The 19827-nt window shown below is 46.6% G+C and overlaps 1 protein-coding gene across 2 annotated transcripts in view; it reads left to right on the top strand.

Moving 5' to 3' along the window:
* SRBD1 (S1 RNA binding domain 1) overlaps positions 1-19827 on the top strand; it is a 433993-nt gene that overhangs the window by 117520 nt on the left and 296646 nt on the right. For both annotated transcript variants that reach the window (XM_063918379.1, XM_063918380.1), the window contains exon 15: positions 4790-4897. In XM_063918379.1, the coding sequence (XP_063774449.1) occupies positions 4790-4897 (108 nt within the window). The remainder of the gene's footprint in view (positions 1-4789; positions 4898-19827) is intronic.

The raw sequence follows: 19827 nt of genomic DNA, 5'->3' as shown, positions 1-19827 counted from the left end.
AGATGCAGTTGCACATCACAGTGGTCTGCGTACAGTAGCAAACCAGAGTATTCGTTTCCAATACTTTAGTTGTGTAAATAAGACACACATTTTGAGCAAAATGCCTCTCGGTGCAGCCAATCTCCTGAGACCTGGTTCACCAACAGTGGATATTTGGCATGACTGAAGCCACAATGTAAAAGGACAAATCTGTAGTTTGACATACCTCTCAACTCTCCCTATTTTAGCAGGACATTCCAACTTATCAAACACTGTTCCATCATCCCACCCCGCTCGCCAAGGTTGGGGGCGATAGCATAAGAAAGCAGTAGTGAACGGATGCACAAAGCATATATACACAGGTGGGAGGTGCTGGGGGCAGCCCAACAGCTTGGGAAGTGCTGGACGTGCCTCTCACAGAGTGAAGAGAAAGGGGGCCATGATACACTGTCACACCCCCAACTCGGTGGTCGTATCGTTAAAGTTACTATATACAGTAATTGCAGGCTGTATGTGTAGTATTTATATCATTGCAGCCAGTATTGTATAGTAGTGAAGAGCACCTGGAATCAAGCATGTTGGGATGAACAATCTGTGTCTTCGGGTGTGGATTGTTGGGTCGACAATCATTAGGTCTCAGGTCGACCAGTATTGGTTGACAGTGACTAGGTCGACACATGAAATAGGTCACCATGGTCATTAGGTCGACATGAGTTTTTAAAAAAACATTGGTGTCATTTTCTTCGTAAAGTGACCGGGAACCCCAATTAGTGCACTGTGTCCCCTTGCATGGCTCGCTTTGCCGTACATGCTTCGAGCAAGGTGCCTCGCGCTGTTCTCAATCGTAGTCCACGTGGATTGTAAAGTATGAAAAAGTTCATAAAATGGAAAAAAAAGTGAAAAACTCATGTCGACCTTTGCCATGTCGACCTAATGCATGTCGACCAATAGTGGTCGACCTAAGTGATGTCGATCAAAAGACCGGATACCCGTGTCCTCAGATGAGGTATTTCTGTGTGTAGTGTCTGGATAGAGCAGAGAGAGTGAGTAGGGATCAAGTTGAGGTTTATTATAGTAGAACCATTTGTTGAAACACTGTGGAAGCAGCCATTTTGTAGCAATTCATTATGAATGAGTGTTTTTAAACACCTAGGACAGTTAATGGTGTTTTTTTTACAGTATATCTAATGTTCTGAAATAATTATAGTACTGTACAGTATTTCCTGTTGTAAGGGGGTATTTAGTTCATGATTTCTTTCACATATTGATATTTCTGTTCGGAATCCATTTTGTGCAGTAGCAGCAGGTACATTGTCTCAGCACGTTTCTAGCTGATAATTTGAAATAGGTTAATTTGCTGGGAAAGAAATGAGAGATAGCACAGTAATAATTAAATGAGGTAATTATCATGTTTCCAGGGCAATACTTATCAAACTTAAGTTGTTGTATGGATAATTGGAGAGAAGCTAATTGATCAATTACATGTTAATTGAATTGACCTGTAGTTTTGTGGTCTGCAGTCCTTGGTAATTGTGTTTTCTCAATACATTCATGAAAACTAGGTCAACGTAGATTTACTTTGATTCGTTAAAATTGTGACTTTAAAAGATTTAATTATTTTGTATTGACTCTTGTTGATGAAGGTGAAAACATCTTTAGTCCGATTTAAATTGGAAATAAAAGTGACTTTTGCTGTATCACGTATGAAACAGTCAGCATTATGGGGTATTCAGCTTCTCATTCGAAAATTTGGCTTGTGTGATGTGATGATCGTAGCAAACGGAATTTCTGCATCCGCATAGCTTTACTCCTTCAGTTTGACTTGTCTGCATTTTTGTAATATTATATTTAACTCTTTAAGTGCCACCATGCTTAGAATATACATGTGTGCTTTTCCTTTTCCAGAGAGCCACACCAAATAGAATACATGTGGTACTTCTTCTAGAGTACCACCTTATGTACAATTTACATGAGGACTTCCACTCTCTCAGAGTGCCACTCCATCTACAATCTATATTATGACATCCCCTCTCACAGTTTGCTACCCCACATTCAGTCTACTTGAGTCTCCCCTCTCCCAGAGTGCCACACCACATACAAGCTACATGAAGACCTCCCCTCTCCCAGAGTGCCACACAACATACAATCTACATGAAGACATCTCCTCTCCCAGAGTGCCACACCACATACAATCTACATGAGGACATCTCCTCTCCCAGAGTGCTACTTCACATGCAGTCTACATAAGGACCTCCCCTCTGCCAGAGTGCCACACCACATACAATCCACATTAGGACATCTCCTCTCCCAGAGTTCTACTTCACATACAACCTACATGAGGACCTCCACTCTCCCAGAGTACCACCCCACATGCAATTTACATGAAGACTTCCCGTCTCCCAGAGTGCCACACCACATACAATCTACATGAAGACATCTCCTCTCCCAGAGTGCTACTTCACATGCAATCTACCTAAGGACCTCCTCTCTGCCAGAGTGCCACACCACATACAATCTACATGAGGACATCTCCTCTCCCAGAGTGCTACCTCACATACAACCTACATGAGGACCTCCCCTCTCCCAGCGTGCTACTTCACATACAACCTACCTGAGGACCTCTTTCTCCCAGAGTGGTACCTCACATACAACCTACATGAGGACCTCTGTCTCCCAGAGTGCTACTTCACCTACAAACTACATGAGGACCTCCCCTCTTTCAGAGTGCTACTTCACCTACAAACTACATGAGGACCTCCCCTCTCCCAGAGTGCCACACCACATACAAGCTACAGGAAGACATCTCCTCTCCCAGAGTGCCACACCACATACAATCTACATGAGGACATCTCCTCTCCCAGAGTGCTACCTCACATACAACCTACATGAGGACCTCCCCTTTCCCAGAGTGGCACCCCACATACAATCTACATAAAGACCTCCACTCTCCCAGAGTGCTACCCCACATGCAATTTACCTGAAGACTTCCCGTCTCCCAGAGTGCCACATCACATACAATCTACATGAAGACATCTCCTCTCCCACAGTGCTACTTCACATGCAATCGACATAAGGACCTCCCCTCTGCCAGAGTGCCACACCACATACAATCTACATGAGGACATCTCCTCTTCCAGAGTGCTACCTCACATACAACCTACATGAGGACCTCCCCTCTCCCAGAGTGCTACTTCACATACAACCTACATGAGGACATCTCCTCTCCCAGAGTGCTACTTCACATGCAATCGACATAAGGACCTCCCCTCTGCCAGAGTGCCACACCACATACAATCTACATGAGGACATCTCCTCTTCCAGAGTGCTACCTCACATACAACCTACATGAGGACCTCCCCTCTCCCAGAGTGCTACTTCACATACAACCTACATGAGGACATCTCCTCTCCCAGAGTGCTACCTCACATACAACCTACATGAGGACCTCCCCTTTCCCAGAGTGGCACCTCACATACAATCTACATAAAGACCTCCACTCTCCCAGAGTGCCACCCCACATGCAATTTACATGAACACTTCCCGTCTCCCAGAGTGCCACATCACATACAATCTACATGAAGACATCTCCTCTTCCAGAGTGCCACACCACATACAATCTACATGAGGACATCTCCTCTCCCAGAGTGCTACCTCACATACAACCTACATGAGGACCTCTGTCTCCCAGAGTGCTATTTCACATACAACCTACATGAGGACCTCTGTCTCCCAGAGTGCTACTTCAACTACAAACTACATGAGGACCTCCCCTCTCCCAGAGGTCCACACCACATACAAGCTACACGAAGACCTCCCCTCTCCCAGAGTGGCACCCCACATACAATCTACATGAGGTCCTTCCCTCTCCCATAGTGCTATCTCACATACTATGTGCATGAGGACCTCCCCTCTCCCAGAGTGGCACCCAACATACAACCTACGTGAGGACCTCCCCTGTCCCAGAGTGGCACCCCACATACAGTCTACATGAGGACCTCCCGTTTCACAGAGAGCTACCTCACATACAGTCTACTGTACATGAGGACCTCCCCTCTCCCAGACTGTCACTTACTATACAATCTATATAAGGACCTCCCCTCTTCCAGAATAACACCTTGTGTACAATCTACATGAGTACCTCTACCATTCCAGAGTGCCACCTTGTGTTCAATCTACATAAGGATCTCCCCGCTTCCAGAGGGCCAACCCATATCAAATTTAAAGGTGTACCTCTAGTCTCCGATTGTCACACCATGTACAATCTACAAAATACCTCTTCTTCCCAAAGTTGCCACCCTGCATACAATGTATGCAAATACCTTTCCTCTTTCAGGGTACCACCATGTATACAGTGTTCACAAGTACTTCCCCTCCGCCACAGTGCCACCCTGACTACAGTCTACTTAAGGACCTTTCCCAGAGTGCCACCCTGCCTACATGAAGACATCTCTTGCAACGAGTATCTTTCCTCCAAAGAGTGCCATCTAAACTATTGGTGCCTTTATTATCACATCCCAGCATAACCTCTGCTTTAGGTCTAGCACTCCTGGCTCCTGGGTTCCCAGGTAATGTATCTTCTGTCGCCAATGAGTTTTAATGTAATAGTTTGATTTATGTCAGTTTTAAATGTATCCAAAATGTAACATGGGTTTGCTAAATTGTTGAGTTCCATTTGCTTAATTTCTTTCTATACATTTGTGGCTGCAATTACACCCACACACCACTACAGAAATCCTGTACCTGCACTTAAGTAGGAGAACTTAATTTTAAGGAATAATTACAATAACTTTGTTTTTCCTTCCATTTCAAGCTGTTACACAATTGCTATTGGGAACGGAACAGCATGCAGGGAAACGGAGAGATATTTTGCTGACCTGATTCAAAGAAAATTCTTTGGACCTCTGAATGTTGTCTACTGGTAAGATTTGTCTTATTTATGATTATTGCTGATTAGAGCTATTTATTCTCTGTGAATAAAAGCTTTTGAGAAATGTTGTAGACCGTTAATGGTATATATCCCCTACTTCGGGTGGAGTTAGCCCCTAGATTTCTCAGGAAATGTTGTTTCTCTAACGTCCTAGTGGATGCTGGGGACTCCGTAAGGACCATGGGGAATAGACGGGCTCCGCAGGAGACTGGGCACTCTAAAGAAAGATTCAGTACTATCTGGTGTGCACTGGCTCCTCCCTCTATGCCCCTCCTCCAGACCTTAGTTAGAATCTGTGCCCGGCCAGAGCTGGGTGCTCCTAGTGGGCTCTCCTGAGCTTGCTAGAAAAGAAAGTATTTTGTCAGGTTTTTTATTTTCAGAGAGCTTCTGCTGGCAACGGACTCTCTGCTACGTGGGACTGAGGGGAGAGAAGCAAACCTACTCACTGCAGCTAAGTTGCGCTTCTTAGGCTACTGGACACCATTAGCTCCAGAGGGATCGAACACAGGTACCTAACCTTGATCGTCCGTTCCCGGAGCCGCGCCGCCGTCCCCCTCGCAGAGCCAGAAGTACAGAAGCAGCAGAAGCAAGAAGACATCGAAATCGGCGGCAGAAGACTCCTGTCTTCACTTAAGGTAGCGCACAGCACTGCAGCTGTGCGCCATTGCTCCCGCAGCACACCCACACACTCCGGTCACTGTAGGGTGCAGGGCGCAGGGGGGGGGCGCCCTGGGCAGCAATTAAGATACCTGATGGCAAAAGTATACATATATACAGTCAGGCACTGTATATATGTGCGAGCCCCCGCCATTTTTACACATGAGAAGCGGGACAGAAGCTTGCCGCTGAGGGGGCGGGGCCTTCTTCCTCAGCACACCAGCGCCATTTTCTCTTTACAGCTCCGCTGGAAGGACGCTCCCCAAGCTCTCCCCTGCAGTATACAGGTGCAATAGAGGGTAAAAAAGAGAGGGGGGGCACATAAATTTAGGCGCAGAGATATATATATATATATATATATATATATATATAGTAGAAATAGTTGGCACTCAGGAACAACGTGGATACAGACCGGGGTGCCCTCCTCAGATGCATACACGGTGTGAATGTTCGTGGTGACTGAGGCCACGGACCATAGACCCCCTCACCACAGAAGCAGGCGGCACTCCACGGATTTAGTAGTGAAAAATTTTTTTATGAAGCAAACTGCATGACAAGTCCAACGTTTCAACACCGCGATGGGTGTTTTTGTCAAGGACACATGGTGCAAACCATGGTGCACCATGTGTCCTTGACAAAAACACCCATCGCGGTGTTGAAACGTTGGACTTGTCATGCAGTTTGCTTCATAAAATTTTTTTTCACTACTAAATCCGTGGAGTGCCGCCTGCTTCTGTGGTGAGGGGGTCTATGGTCCGTGGCCTCAGTCACCACGAACATTCACACCGTATATATATATATATATATATATATATATATATATAAACAGCAGCTACTGGGTAAACACTAAGGTACAGTGTAATCCCTGGGTTATATAGCGCTGGGGTGTGTGCTGGCATACTCTCTCTCTGTCTCCCCAAAAGCCTTTGTGGGATCCTGTCCTCAGTCAGAGCGTTCCCTGTATGTGTGCGGTGTGTCGGTACGCCTGTGTCGACATGTTTGATGAGGAAGGATACGTGGAGGCAGAACAAGTGCAAATAGATGTGGTGTCGCCCCCGACGGGGCCGACACCTGATTGGATGGATATGTGGAAGGTGTTAAATGATAATGTAAGCTCCTTACATAACAGATTGGATAAAGCTGTAGCCTTGGGACAGTCGGGGTCTCAACCCATGCCTGCTCCCACAGCGCAGAGGCCGTCAGGGTCTCAAAAGCGCCCAATATCCCAGTTAATTGACACAGACGTCGACACGGAATCTGATTCCAGTGTCGATGACGATGATGCAAAGTTGCAGCCTAAAATGACTAAAGCCATCCGCTACATGATTGTGGCAATGAAGGATGTGTTACACATTTCTGAGGAAAATCCTGTCCCTGACAAGAGGATTTATATGTATGGGGAGAAAAAGCAAGAAGTGGCTTTTCCCCCGTCACATGAATTGAATGAATTATGTGAAAAAGCGTGGGATTCCCCTGATAGGAAGGTAGTAATTTCCAAGAGATTGCTGATGGCGTATCCTTTCCCGCCAACGGACAGGTTACGCTGGGAATCCTCCCCCAGGGTAGACAAGGCGTTGACACGCTTATCTAAGAAGGTGGCCCTGCCGTCTCAGGATACGGCCGCCCTAAAGGATCCTGCGGATAGAAAGCAGGAAGATATCCTGAAGTCTGTTTACACACATTCTGGTAGGGGACGGTCTCTCAGACCTAGTTTCCACAGCTACGGCTGGGAAGTCAAATTTCTTGCCTTATGTCCCGCCACAGCCTAAGAAAGCACCGTATTACCAAATGCAGTCCTTTCGTTCGCAAAAGAGCAAGAAAGTCAGAGGTGCATCCTTTCTTGCTAGAGGCAGGGGTAGAGGAAAGAGGCTGCACCACGCAGCTAGTTCCCAGGAACAAAAGTCCTCCCCGGCTTCCACTAAATCCACCGCATGACGCTGGGGCTCCACAGGCGGAGCCAGGAGCCGTGGGGGCGCGTCTCCGACATTTCAGCCACCAGTGGGTTCGCTCACGGGTGGATCCTTGGGCTATACAAGTTGTGTCTCAGGGATACAAACTGGAATTCGAGGTGACGCCCCCTCACCGTTACCTAAAATCGGCCTTGCCAGCTTCCCCCATGGAAAGGGAGGTAGTGCTGGCAGCAATTCACAAGTTATACCTCCAGCAGGTGGTTGTAAAGGTTCCTCTCCTTCAACAGGGAAGGGGTTACTATTCCACTATGTTTGTAGTACCGAAACCGGACGGTTCGGTCAGACCCATGTTGAATTTAAAATCCCTGAACATTTATCTGAAAATATTCAAGTTCAAAATGGAATCGCTCAGAGCGGTCATTGCAAGCCTGGAAGAGGGGGATTTTATGGTGTCTCTGGACATCAAGGATGCTTACTTGCATGTCCCCATTTATCCACCTCATCAGGAGTACCTCAGATTTGTGGTACAGGACTGTCATTACCAATTCCAGACGTTGCCGTTTGGGCTCTCCACGGCACCGAGAATATTTACCAAGGTAATGGCGGAAATGATGGTGGTCCTGAGAAAGCAAGGAATCACAATTATCCCATACTTGGACGATCTCCTCATAAAGGCGAGGTCCAGAGAGCAGTTGCTGATCAGCGTAGCACACTCTCAGGAAGTGTTGCAACAGCACGGCTGGATTCTGAATATCCCAAAATCGCAGCTGATTCCTACGACGCATCTGCCCTTTCTGGGCATGATTCTGGACACAGACCAGAAGAAGGTGTTTCTCCCGGCGGAGAAGGCTCAGGAGCTCGTGACTCTAGTCAGAGACCTCTTAAAACCGAAACAGGTGTCGGTGCATCACTGCACGCGAGTCCTGGGAAAGATGGTGGCATCATACGAAGCCATTCCCTTCGGCAGGTTCCATGCGAGGATCTTTCAGTGGGATCTGTTGGACAAGTGGTCCGGATCGCATCTTCAGATGCATCGGCTGATCACCCTGTCCCCCAGGGCCAGGGTGTCTCTTCTGTGGTGGCTGCAGAGTGCTCACCTTCTCGAGGGCCGCAGGTTCGGCATACAGGACTGGGTCCTGGTGACCACGGATGCGAGCCTCCGAGGATGGGGGGCAGTCACTCAGGGAAGAAACTTCCAAGGGTTGTGGTCAAGTCAGGAGGCTTGTCTGCACATAAATATCCTGGAACTAAGGGCCATATACAACGCCCTGAGTCAAGCGGAGCCTCTGCTTCGCAACCAACCGGTGCTGATTCAGTCAGACAACATCACCGCAGTGGCTCATGTAAACCGCCAGGGAGGCACAAGAAGCAGAGTGGCGATGGCGGAAGCCACCAGGATTCTTCGTTGGGCGGAGAATCACGTGCAAGCACTGTCAGCAGTGTTCATTCCGGGAGTGGACAACTGGGAAGCAGACTTCCTCAGCAGGCACGACCTCCACCCGGGAGAGTGGGGACTTCATCAAGAAGTCTTCACGCAGATTGCAAGTCGGTGGGAACTGCCACAGGTGGACATGATGGCGTCCCGCCTCAACAAAAAGCTAAAAAGGTATTGCGCCAGGTCAAGGGACCCTCAGGCGATAGCTGTGGACGCACTGGTAACACCGTGGGTGTTCCAGTCGGTCTATGTGTTTCCTCCTCTTCCTCTCATACCCAAGGTACTGAGAATCGTAAGGAAAAGAAGAGTGAAAACAATACTCATTGTTCCGGACTGGCCAAGAAGGACTTGGTACCCGGAACTGCAAGAAATGCTCACAGAGGAACCATGGCCTCTGCCTCTCAGACAGGACCTGTTGCAACAGGGGCCCTGTCTGTTCCAAGACTTACCGCGGCTGCGTTTGACGGCATGGCGGTTGAACGCCGAATCCTAGCAGAAAAGGGCATTCCGGATGAAGTTATTCCTACGCTGATAAAGGCTAGGAAGGACGTGACAGCAAAGCATTATCACCGTATATGGCTAAAATATGTTGCTTGGTGTGAGGCCAGGAAGGCCCCTACAGAGGAATTTCAGCTGGGTCGATTCCTGCACTTCCTACAGTCAGGTGTGACTATGGGTCTAAAATTAGGGTCCATAAAGGTCCAGATTTCGGCCCTATCCATCTTCTTTCAAAAAGAACTGGCTTCACTGCCTGAGGTTCAGACGTTTGTTAAGGGAGTGCTGCATATTCAGCCCCCTTTTGTGCCACCAGTGGCACCTTGGGATCTTAACGTGGTGTTGGATTTCCTGAAATCCCACTGGTTTGAGCCGCTTAAGACCGTGGAACTAAAGTATCTCACGTGGAAAGTGGTCATGCTGTTGGCTTTAGCTTCAGCTAGGCGTGTGTCAGAATTGGCGGCTTTGTCATGTAAAAGCCCCTATCTGGTTTTCCATATGGACAGGGCAGAATTGCGGACTCGTCCGCAGTTGCTGCCAAAGGTGGTGTCATCTTTTCATTTGAACCAACCTATTGTGGTGCCTGCGGCTACTCGTGACTTGGAGGACTCCAAGTTGCTGGACGTAGTCCGGGCTTTGAAGATTTATGTAACCAGAACGGCTGGAGTCAGGAAGACTGACTCGCTGTTTATCCTGTATGCATCCAACAAGCTGGGTGCTCCTGCTTCAAAGCAAACTATTGCTCGCTGGATCTGTAACACGATTCAGCAGGCTCATTCTGCGGCGGGATTGCCGCAGCCAAATTCATTGAAAGCCCATTCCACAAGGAAAGTGGGCTCTTCTTGGGCGGCTGCCCGAGGGGTCTCGGCATTACAGCTTTGCCGAGCTGCTACTTGGTCGGGTTCAAACACATTTGCAAAGTTCTACAGGTTTGATACCCTGGCTGAGGAGGACCTTGTGTTTGCCCATTCGGTGCTGCAGAGTCATCCGCACTCTCCCGCCCGTTTGGGAGCTTTGGTATAATACCCATGGTCCTTACGGAGTCCCCAGCATCCACTAGGACGTTAGAGAAAATAAGAATTTACTCACCGGTAATTCTATTTCTCGTAGTCCGTAGTGGATGCTGGGCGCCCGTCCCAAGTGCGGACTTTCTGCAATACGTGTATATAGTTATTGCTTAACAAAGGGTTATGGTTATGTAGCATCGGTTGAGTGATGCTCAGTTGTTGTTCATACTGTTAACTGGGTAAGTTTATCACAAGTTGTACAGTGTGATTGGTGTGGCTGGTATGAGTCTTACCCTGGATTCCAAAATCCTTTCCTTGTAATGTCAGCTCTTCCGGGCACAGTTTCCTTAACTGAGGTCTGGAGGAGGGGCATAGAGGGAGGAGCCAGTGCACACCAGATAGTACTGAATCTTTCTTTAGAGTGCCCAGTCTCCTGCGGAGCCCGTCTATTCCCCATGGTCCTTACGGAGTCCCCAGCATCCACTACGGACTACGAGAAATAGAATTACCGGTGAGTAAATTCTTATTATTTAAGTCATGGCTATCTGCGTACAGATTTGTCTTTACTTAGCCTTGTTCTCTGCACAGGTTGGATATGTGAGCCCAGCTGTCGGGATGCCGGCGGTTTCATGACCAACACTGGCATCCCCCTGTCACCTAACCTAACCCGCCTGGGGTGGCAGATAGGGCTAAATTCTGGGGTGGTGGCCCTAACCCTAACAGTGACCCCGATACTTGCCTTTGGGATATCGGCAGTGGGTGTTCCAGCACTGGTATTCCGATTGGTGTCAGGGTTTCTGCGTCGGTCACGCAACTGCAGGGATGCTAACTGCTTCCCCTTAGCACTACACACTTTCATTATAATGACTCATTTGCAGCGTATTTTTGCAAAAGCAATACACATATTCAGATGGGCGCAGCCGCTACCTCTGACCTATAGTTAACATACAGTAGCGCATTTAATTGCAAAAATTTGCACAAATTAGCAGAAAATTAGCAAACGGGAATAAAAAAACTTCCAAAAGAGTAGCAGAAAATTTGCAACAAAATTTGCAGAATATTGGCAAATACAAAATTAGCAAATATTTGTTCTTTGCTTATTGTTGTTTGTCACGTATAGATGTGTCCTCATACGCTATTGCAGCATTCACGCCAAACAATTCTTCTCTGCTAGCCAGGGTCCATGCGAGTCAGCTTGGGCTAAGTGTCTTTTTTTGCTATAATGTGTGTCATAATTACAGTCTGATACGGCCAAATCGCTTCATGAGACTGTACTGATTAGTTTGATATGACTGCATCTGTGTATGAAGTGTTATGGTGCAGCAGTCTCAGGTTTTTCTCCTTCTTCCAATAGGGGACACTGGATGACACTGGGGTATAGACAGTGGTGTGTGGAAACTGGTACTTCAGAGATATGAACTTTGGCTCTTCCCCCTCTATACCTTGCTTGCGGTGCTGGGCTGTGTTTTTATTCAGGCTTTATTATTACTTTATTTTATTTTTGTTCCGGTAGCAGACTTTCCGCTATCGTAGTCTGCCTGCTACGTGTGACTGCTTCTGGGTGGACCTGCTACACCTGCCACAGGGCTGTATCCAGGCTTCCTGAGCGCAGCGTCATTGAATGCTACAGCTCCACCATGCACCAGAGGCTTGGGTTTGCATATAAGTAGGCTTTGTTTTAACGGTGTGCCTTTTTAAAAGCTGCGGTTTTACATTTGTTCTGCACTATCTCCGAAGGCATCCGCCATTTCACAATTGCCAACTGTTTCCTGAAGTTTCTGGGTCTTTTAGAACAGCAACCATCTCTCTGGAGTAGTCCTGCAGCATCATACACTGGCTCAGATTTGTCTTTTTCTCCACTATACTGTATTAGGGTAGTGGGTTACTGTGAATATTATTATTATCATCATCATCATCATCATCATCTATATATTAATATCAGAAGACCGACTTTTATGAGTGACATATTTCTATGATGCCTTTGTCTGAGCAGGGCACATCATATACCAAACTGAAGGTCTTTATTTGCAGAAAAATGTTGGTGTTGTAATTGGTCGCTTTGTTTCGGAGTTATGTGTTAATATGGCAACCTGCCATTTACAATGCTCACCATTGTGATCTGGAAAATGTGACAGTTGGTGAACTCTCCCCGTGCACCTGCTGGGTGACCTGGAAACTTTGACGGTTATTTGCAGCCACCCACTAAGCAGGGATTTTTTTTAACATTTGACTTCTAACGGGGTGAAAAGGGGTAAAATGTTCCACCTAGCAAACTTTTGCCCAGTTGAAACCGGGCACATCAGCTTGTTATTATTATTAATATTCCTGAGTGGCTGCAGTAGTGTGATTGTGGATTTTGTACATGTATTCCACTGGTTAGATAATAATTCATAAACAAAAGGGAGAAAGAAGAAGGCTCTTGTGTGGGCGCACTCATTAGTGCGCCCACACAAGAGCCTTCTTCTTTCTCCCTTTTGTTTATGCATATGTCACTGGCTCTGGGCGCACCCCCAAACTGGACATTATATTAAAGATTTTACTTGAAAATTGTCCAAATTTGTTTTTTCTGTAATCAAAAACTATTTTTAGACCGGTGCCGGGTCGCCCCCTTTGTGTAATAGATAATAATTCAGCCAGAATAGCCACTGTGCTACAGTAAGTAATACTATAATCTGGCTGTGCCTGTGTGTCTATATTGAGCTGCTGGTGTGCATTGTCTCTTTGTATTGCACTAAAGTATATCTTATAGATATAAATTGCACAGAATTGTTTGTAATTTATCAGCGCACTCTCTCTATCCTTATTCTATTCTTATTCTAAACCAGGGGTGGGGAACCTTTTTTCTACCGGGGGCCATTTGGATATTTATAAAATCCTTCGGGGGCCATACAAAAATTCTCAACTTAAAAAATTACCCTGCCCCCCAGTAGGTATGCCCATTAGAGGTACTGTGTGTGCGCGCCGTACTGGGTGTGGCCAGTTAAAATGGGACGTGATACACATATGCCCCCAATAGTGCGGTGCCAGATCCACAATCACCCCCACAGTGCCAGGTATACAAATGCCCCTCACAGTGCCAGGTATACAGATGCCCCCACAGTGCCAGGTATACAGATGTCCCCACAGTGCCAGGTATACAGATGCCCCCACAGTGCCAGGTATACAGATGCCCCCACAGTGCCAGGTATACAAATGCCACTCACAGTGCTAGGTATACAAATGCCCCTCACAGTGCCAGGTATACAAATGCCCCTCACAGTGCCAGGTATACAGATGCCCCTCACAGTGCCAGGTATACAGATGTCCCCACAGTGCCAGGTATACAGATGTCCCCACAGTGCCAGGTATACAGATGCCCCCACAGTGCCAGGTATACAGATGTCCCCAAAGTGCCAGGTATACAGATGTCCCCACAGTGCCAGGTATACAGATGTCCCCACAGTGCCAGGTATACAGATGCCCCCACAGTGCCAGGTATACAGATGTCCCCACAGTGCCAGGTATACAGATGTCCCCACAGTGCCAGGTATACAGATGTCCCCACAGTGCCAGGTATACAGATGCCCCCTCCCCTCCCCTCCGTGCTGCTTGCCTTGCTCCTTTCGGCGGGACACGGAGGAGAGCGCGGCTGTGTTGGGCGGCGGTGGCATGTAGGACTTGAAACCAGCCGCCGGTTCGAGAGCCAATCAGAGCTCGCTGACCGGCAGCCGCGGCTCCTGATTGGCTGCCGGTCCGCGAGCTCTGATTGGCTCACGGACCGGCGGCTGGTTTGAAGTACTACACGCCGCCGCTCCCACCCGACAGCCGTGCTCTCCTCCCTGTCCTGACAGCTGAGACACGCTGCCGCCGGACTGAGCGGCAGCGTGTCTCACTGACACAAGCTGGTGGGCCGGACCAAGCGGCTTCGCGGGCCGTATACGGCCCGCAGGCCGGAGGTTCCCCACCCCTGTTCTAAACGCTGAACTACTAAAGAAACATTTTGCTTTCTCCAAATGTGAGACAACGTTTTCTTATGCACATTCTGACTGGAGTGCGGTCTGTGAATCCTGCGCTGCTACAGATACCTTTGACGTGGCTTCTGCGAGCCTTTCCAAGGCATAGGATATGCCAGCTTGGGTGGTGACATTGGCGTGGGCTATGTCAGTACTGTCCTTCCACTTGCAGGCCTAGTGTGATACACCCTCCTGCTACAGTCCCGGTATCAAACCCATCATGGTCCAGTCTTCACTGCTTGCCAAACCTCCCTGGGCTCAGGGTTAGAGCATTCAGTTTAAGGGCTGGTGCAGGTCTCTTCCTTCTTACTGAGACTGCCCCTTCACCCAGACAATCTGGGGCGACTTATAGGGGGGTATTCAATGCTTGTCGGAAACTGCGTCTGTTTTAAGTCGGAAGGGGTTCCGACCTATTCAGTGGGGCTGCTTTTTTTCAGACAAGTTGGGAATTCCGACTTGTTGGAAAACACGTGGATCGGCGGATTAGCCGCGGATCCACGTGTTTTGTCGGATTCTGCTGCCAGATCTGACAGGTTTTGGCCCCGGTTCTGACAATGTCAATCCGACTTAAAAAAAAAGGATTTGGCCGCTCATTAAATACTGAGATGTCGGATCCTTTTGATAGGATGAATCAGATTTGGAAGGTTCTTCACAGGGACTATAAATGTATGGAGCGCTTTTCTCAGAAGATTTATTGTCCTCAGTGTTGGTGTATCCGGATTGCAGCTTCCAGATTTCCAGCATATCCACTTCCTGCAGCAGATAGGGCTAAGTGGGAGTCTACTCCTGTGGTTGATCCTTCTATCTCGGGACTATCCAAAAAGACCACTATACCTGTCCCTGGTGTTATGAATTTCAAGGATGGTTCTGACTGGAAGCTGGATAATACTCCTAAGTATATTTATATGGCTGCGGGTGTCGCCCTGCAACCCATGCTAGTCTCAGTCTGTGTCAATAAGGCAATTACAAAATGGTCCGACATGTTGTCCAAAGAGTTGCATTCAGGTGCCCATAGGGCTGATATTCTTCTGCTGGTAGAACACATTAGGGAAGGACTGGCCAACCGGTGGCTCTCCAGCTGTTGTGAATCTAGAATTCCCAGCATGCCCTGCAACAGTTTTGCTATTAGGGAATTCTAAAACTGTGGAGGGCATGCTGGGTTGTGTAGTTTCACAACAGTTGGAAAGACACAGGATGACTAGGCCTGTATTGGAGAGTCCAATAATTATCTAGGCGAGGCGGCCATTGATGCTGGCTTGGTCTGCTCTAGTGTATCTTCAGTTGCTATTGCAGCTCATCAGGCTCTCTGGCCTCATACTTGGCAGGCTGACTCAATTTCTAAACGTTCTCTAGAAGCTTTCCCTTTTCTGGAGAAATTTGTACGGCCTGATTTGGACAAGATTAAAGCTGTGGCTACAGGAGGAAAGAGCTTTTTATCTTCTTCTGCACCCTCATCTAGACCCTCTGTGTTCCTCTGGACCATCCTTTTGTTTCTTTCGCACCTCTTTAAAACATGTTTTGAGGGTCAAGGGGCCAGTCATCCTCCACAAGGGTGATCAGTGGTGGGAGCACAGCTTCTCTGGTTTCATAACATCACACTTGTTCTAACACCTGGGTGAGAAGTATCCTTTCAGTAGAATACAAGTTCGAATTCACCCATGGCTTTCCGGCCTCTCCCCAGAAGCAGGTGGTCTTGGAGTAGGAGGTGCAAAACTTCTTGCCACAAGAGTAGTAGCCCCTGTTCCCCAGGAGCAGAGATCCCATGGGTTTTATTTAAACCTGTTTGTCGTGTTAAAATCAGAGAGGTTGGTACAACCCATCCTCAATCTCAAATCCCTGAATCACCAGCTCCAATTCCACAAATTCAAGATGGAGTCTATTTACTCCGTGATAGCAAGCATGGAAAAAGGGGAATTTCTGGTATCACTAGACATTCGGTATGTTTATCTTCACATCCCTATCTGCGAACCGTACAATCATTCACTATCTAGACAGTCTTCATCAGCAGACATCATTCACCCTCATGTTCTCCTGTTACACCATACTCGTGTGACTCATGGATGAATTGTCAACTTCCCAAACTCCACTCTCACTTTATCACAGAGGTTGCTATTCCTGGGTATGATTTTCGACTCGTATAGGAACTGGACATGCTCCAGATTGCAAAGGGTTTTTCTGCTGCTGGACAGTCTTTCAATTGTTAGTGTAGTTAGTTCACAAGAAGAGAATGATGTCTATTCATTTGTATATGCACCTCTTGGGGAAGATTGTCTCCCTCTTGGGGAAGATGGTCTCATCCTTTGAAGGGATCCACTTTGGCAGGTTCAATACTCGGGAGCTCAAACTGGACATGCTATCCAAGTGGAATGGCTCTCCTGTTCACCTGTCCAGAATGTTTTGACTGTCCCCTCAGTCATGACTATCACTCTTCCGGTTGCTAAACTCCAATCACCCCATCTCATTATGGGTTTGGACATTGGTGACTACAGATGCCAGGAAGCGGGTGGGGATGCTGTCTTTCACCAAATCTTTTTCAAGGACGTTGGACCCAACTGAAGGCATTACTGCCCATTTATGTCCTGGAAGTTGGGGGAAATCTTGAACACCTTGATTGCGGGGCATCCGGTGAAGGTCCAGTCAGACAATGCCATGGTGGCGTGGATAAACCTCTTGATCCTATACCATCACAAATAAGTAAAGCTCTGTCTCCTGTGCTCATCCCAACCTTAGCTAAAATCTGTAATCTCTCTCTATCTCTCTCTTTTTACTGGTGTCTTTCCTTCACTGTTCAAGCATGCAGTGATTATTCCCATTCAGAAAAAACACGATTCAGACCCAAACACTCTCAAACTACCGTCCCACCCTCAGCTCCCATGCCTCTCCAAGCTACTTGACAGACTTGCCTAAACTCGCCTCGCACACTTTCTTAACTTACACAACTTATTGGACCCACTTTAATCAGGCTTTCTTTACAAATGCTCCACAGAGACAGCAGTAACTAAAGTAGTGAATAATCTGATCACTGCAAAGTCCAAAGGCCACTACTCACTTCTTATTGTTCTAGATTTCTCTGATGCTTTGTTTTGTGTTGACCACTCTCTTCTCATATAAACACTGCAGTCCCTAGGTGTTCAGGACACAGCCCTTTCTTTGCTCTCATCCTGCCTATTTAATAGCTCTCTCAGTGTCCGCTTCTTTGAATCCACCTCCTCTTCGCTAGCTCTATCAGTTGGAATACCGCAAGGCTCAGTCTTAGGTCCTCTGCTATTCTCAATATATACCACATCTCTTGGCAAACTATTCAGCTCTTTCGGATTTCAGTATCATCTGTACGCGAATGATACTTAACTATCCTCCACAGATTTGTCACCATCTGTATTGGTCCGTGTCACTGAATTACTTTCTGATGTTTCCTCTGGGATGTTATCTTGCCACCTCTAACTTAATATTCCCAAAACAGAATTAATTATACAGGATGAGTATCCCGTATCCAAAATGCTTGGGATCAGAAGTATTTTGGATTTTTCCATATTTTGGAATAATTGCATACCATAATAAGATATCATGGTGATGGGACCCAAGTCTAAGCACAGAATGCATTTATGTTTCATATACACCTTATACATACAGCCTGAAGGTCATTTAATACAATATTTTAAATATTTTTTTTTGTATTAAACAAAGTTTGTGTACATTGAGCTATCAGAAAACAAAGGTTTTACTATTTCAGTCTCACTCAAAAAATTCAGTTTTTTGGAATATTTGTATATGGGATACTCAACTTGTATTTACACTGACCAGTAGGAGTTACCAACCTGATATCTATATCACTGCTGAGAACTTGACAATCAATTCTACCCCACAAGCTCACTGCCTATGTGTCATCCTCAACTCTGAACTGTCCTTTGTTCCCCACATGCAATCTCTCTCTAAATCTTGCTACATGCATCTAAAAAACATATCCATTATATCTCCATTTTATCTCATTATCTCCCGCATTGATTATTGCAATAGACTTCTTACTAGTCTTAACAAAAGAGACGCTCACTATTACAATCCATTCTGAATGCAGCTGCGAGGCTAATCTTCCTCACTAGACGTTCATCGTCTGTGGATCCACTCTGTCAGTCCCTCCATTAGTTACCTGTATTCTACCGTATTCAATGTAAAATACTTTTACTCACACACAAGGCTATTAACCAAACTACACCAACATACATCACTTCGCTTATCTCAAAATATCTCCCAACCAGACCTCTTCACTCTTCACAAGATCTACCTCTATTATCCACACTCATTATTCGCTCCCATTCACGATTGCAGGACTTTCTTTGGGCTGCATCCACTCTGTGAAATGCCCTCCCACACACAATAAGACTGTAATCGTCAAACCTTAAAGCGTTACATGAAAACTCACCTCTTCAGGCAAATTCCAGAACCGCCCATGAAACCTTTATAATCTTTCCTATCCAATTAAATCCCCACTGTAGAATCCACACATATGCTCACATATTTTTCTCTTTCTTCACTTTCCCATCCTCTTAACCCCAGGCCAACATTGCTGTGTGACCCTATCATATAGCTCACCATCACCATAACATCTATCCTTGTGTATCAATGCGTACTTCCCTATAGATTGTAAGCTTGTGAGCAGGGCCTTTCTACCTCTCGGGTGTGTACACACTGTGAGATCCCTGCTACGTTCGATTTTGACTATGCGATTTCCCTTGAAACCCCCAGAGCCCAGATAGCACAGATAGGACAGATTTTGACTATCTGTGCTTGAGAATTTGTCTATGTACGATTTTGACTAAGTGCCAATTTTGACTATACTTTATACTAGATAGTACACTAGATAGTCAAGATTGACTTGCCTGCACAGTCTATCTAGCCTTACGATACCGACCCCACAGGAGCGCGCATCGGGATCGAATCTGTATCGCAAGCTGCCTAGCACCATGAGATATGCACTAACTTTTCATAAGATTTTGACTATATAGTCAAAATCTTACAGATTTATCTCACCGTGTGTACACACCCTGACTGTCTGTTATTACCCAGGTTTGTTTTATCACTGTTGTTTCCAATTGTTTTATTTTTATCACTGTTTCCAATTGTAAAGTGCAACAGAGTCTGCAGCACTGTATTAGAAACTGTTAAAAAAATAAATACTATCTTGGTGTACCATAGAGTTATTTATCAGGCTTACATTGCCTGGGGTCAGGCTGTGCCTTCCAGAATTTTGGCTCATTCCACTTGGTCAATGAGAACTGTTTGTGTAGTGTGCCATAGAGCCTCTGTGGCTCAGTTCTGTCGGGCTGCCACCTGGTCTTCTGTGCATGCTTTATCACATTTTTGCATTTTGATACCTCTGCATCCAAGAAAGCCAGTTTTGGGCGCACAGTGCTTTATGTATCCACAGACT

This window comes from Pseudophryne corroboree, chromosome 4 (assembly GCF_028390025.1).
Source record: "Pseudophryne corroboree isolate aPseCor3 chromosome 4, aPseCor3.hap2, whole genome shotgun sequence".
Classification (NCBI taxonomy): domain Eukaryota; kingdom Metazoa; phylum Chordata; class Amphibia; order Anura; family Myobatrachidae; genus Pseudophryne; species Pseudophryne corroboree.
This window is presented reverse-complemented; position numbering and strand designations above follow the sequence as displayed.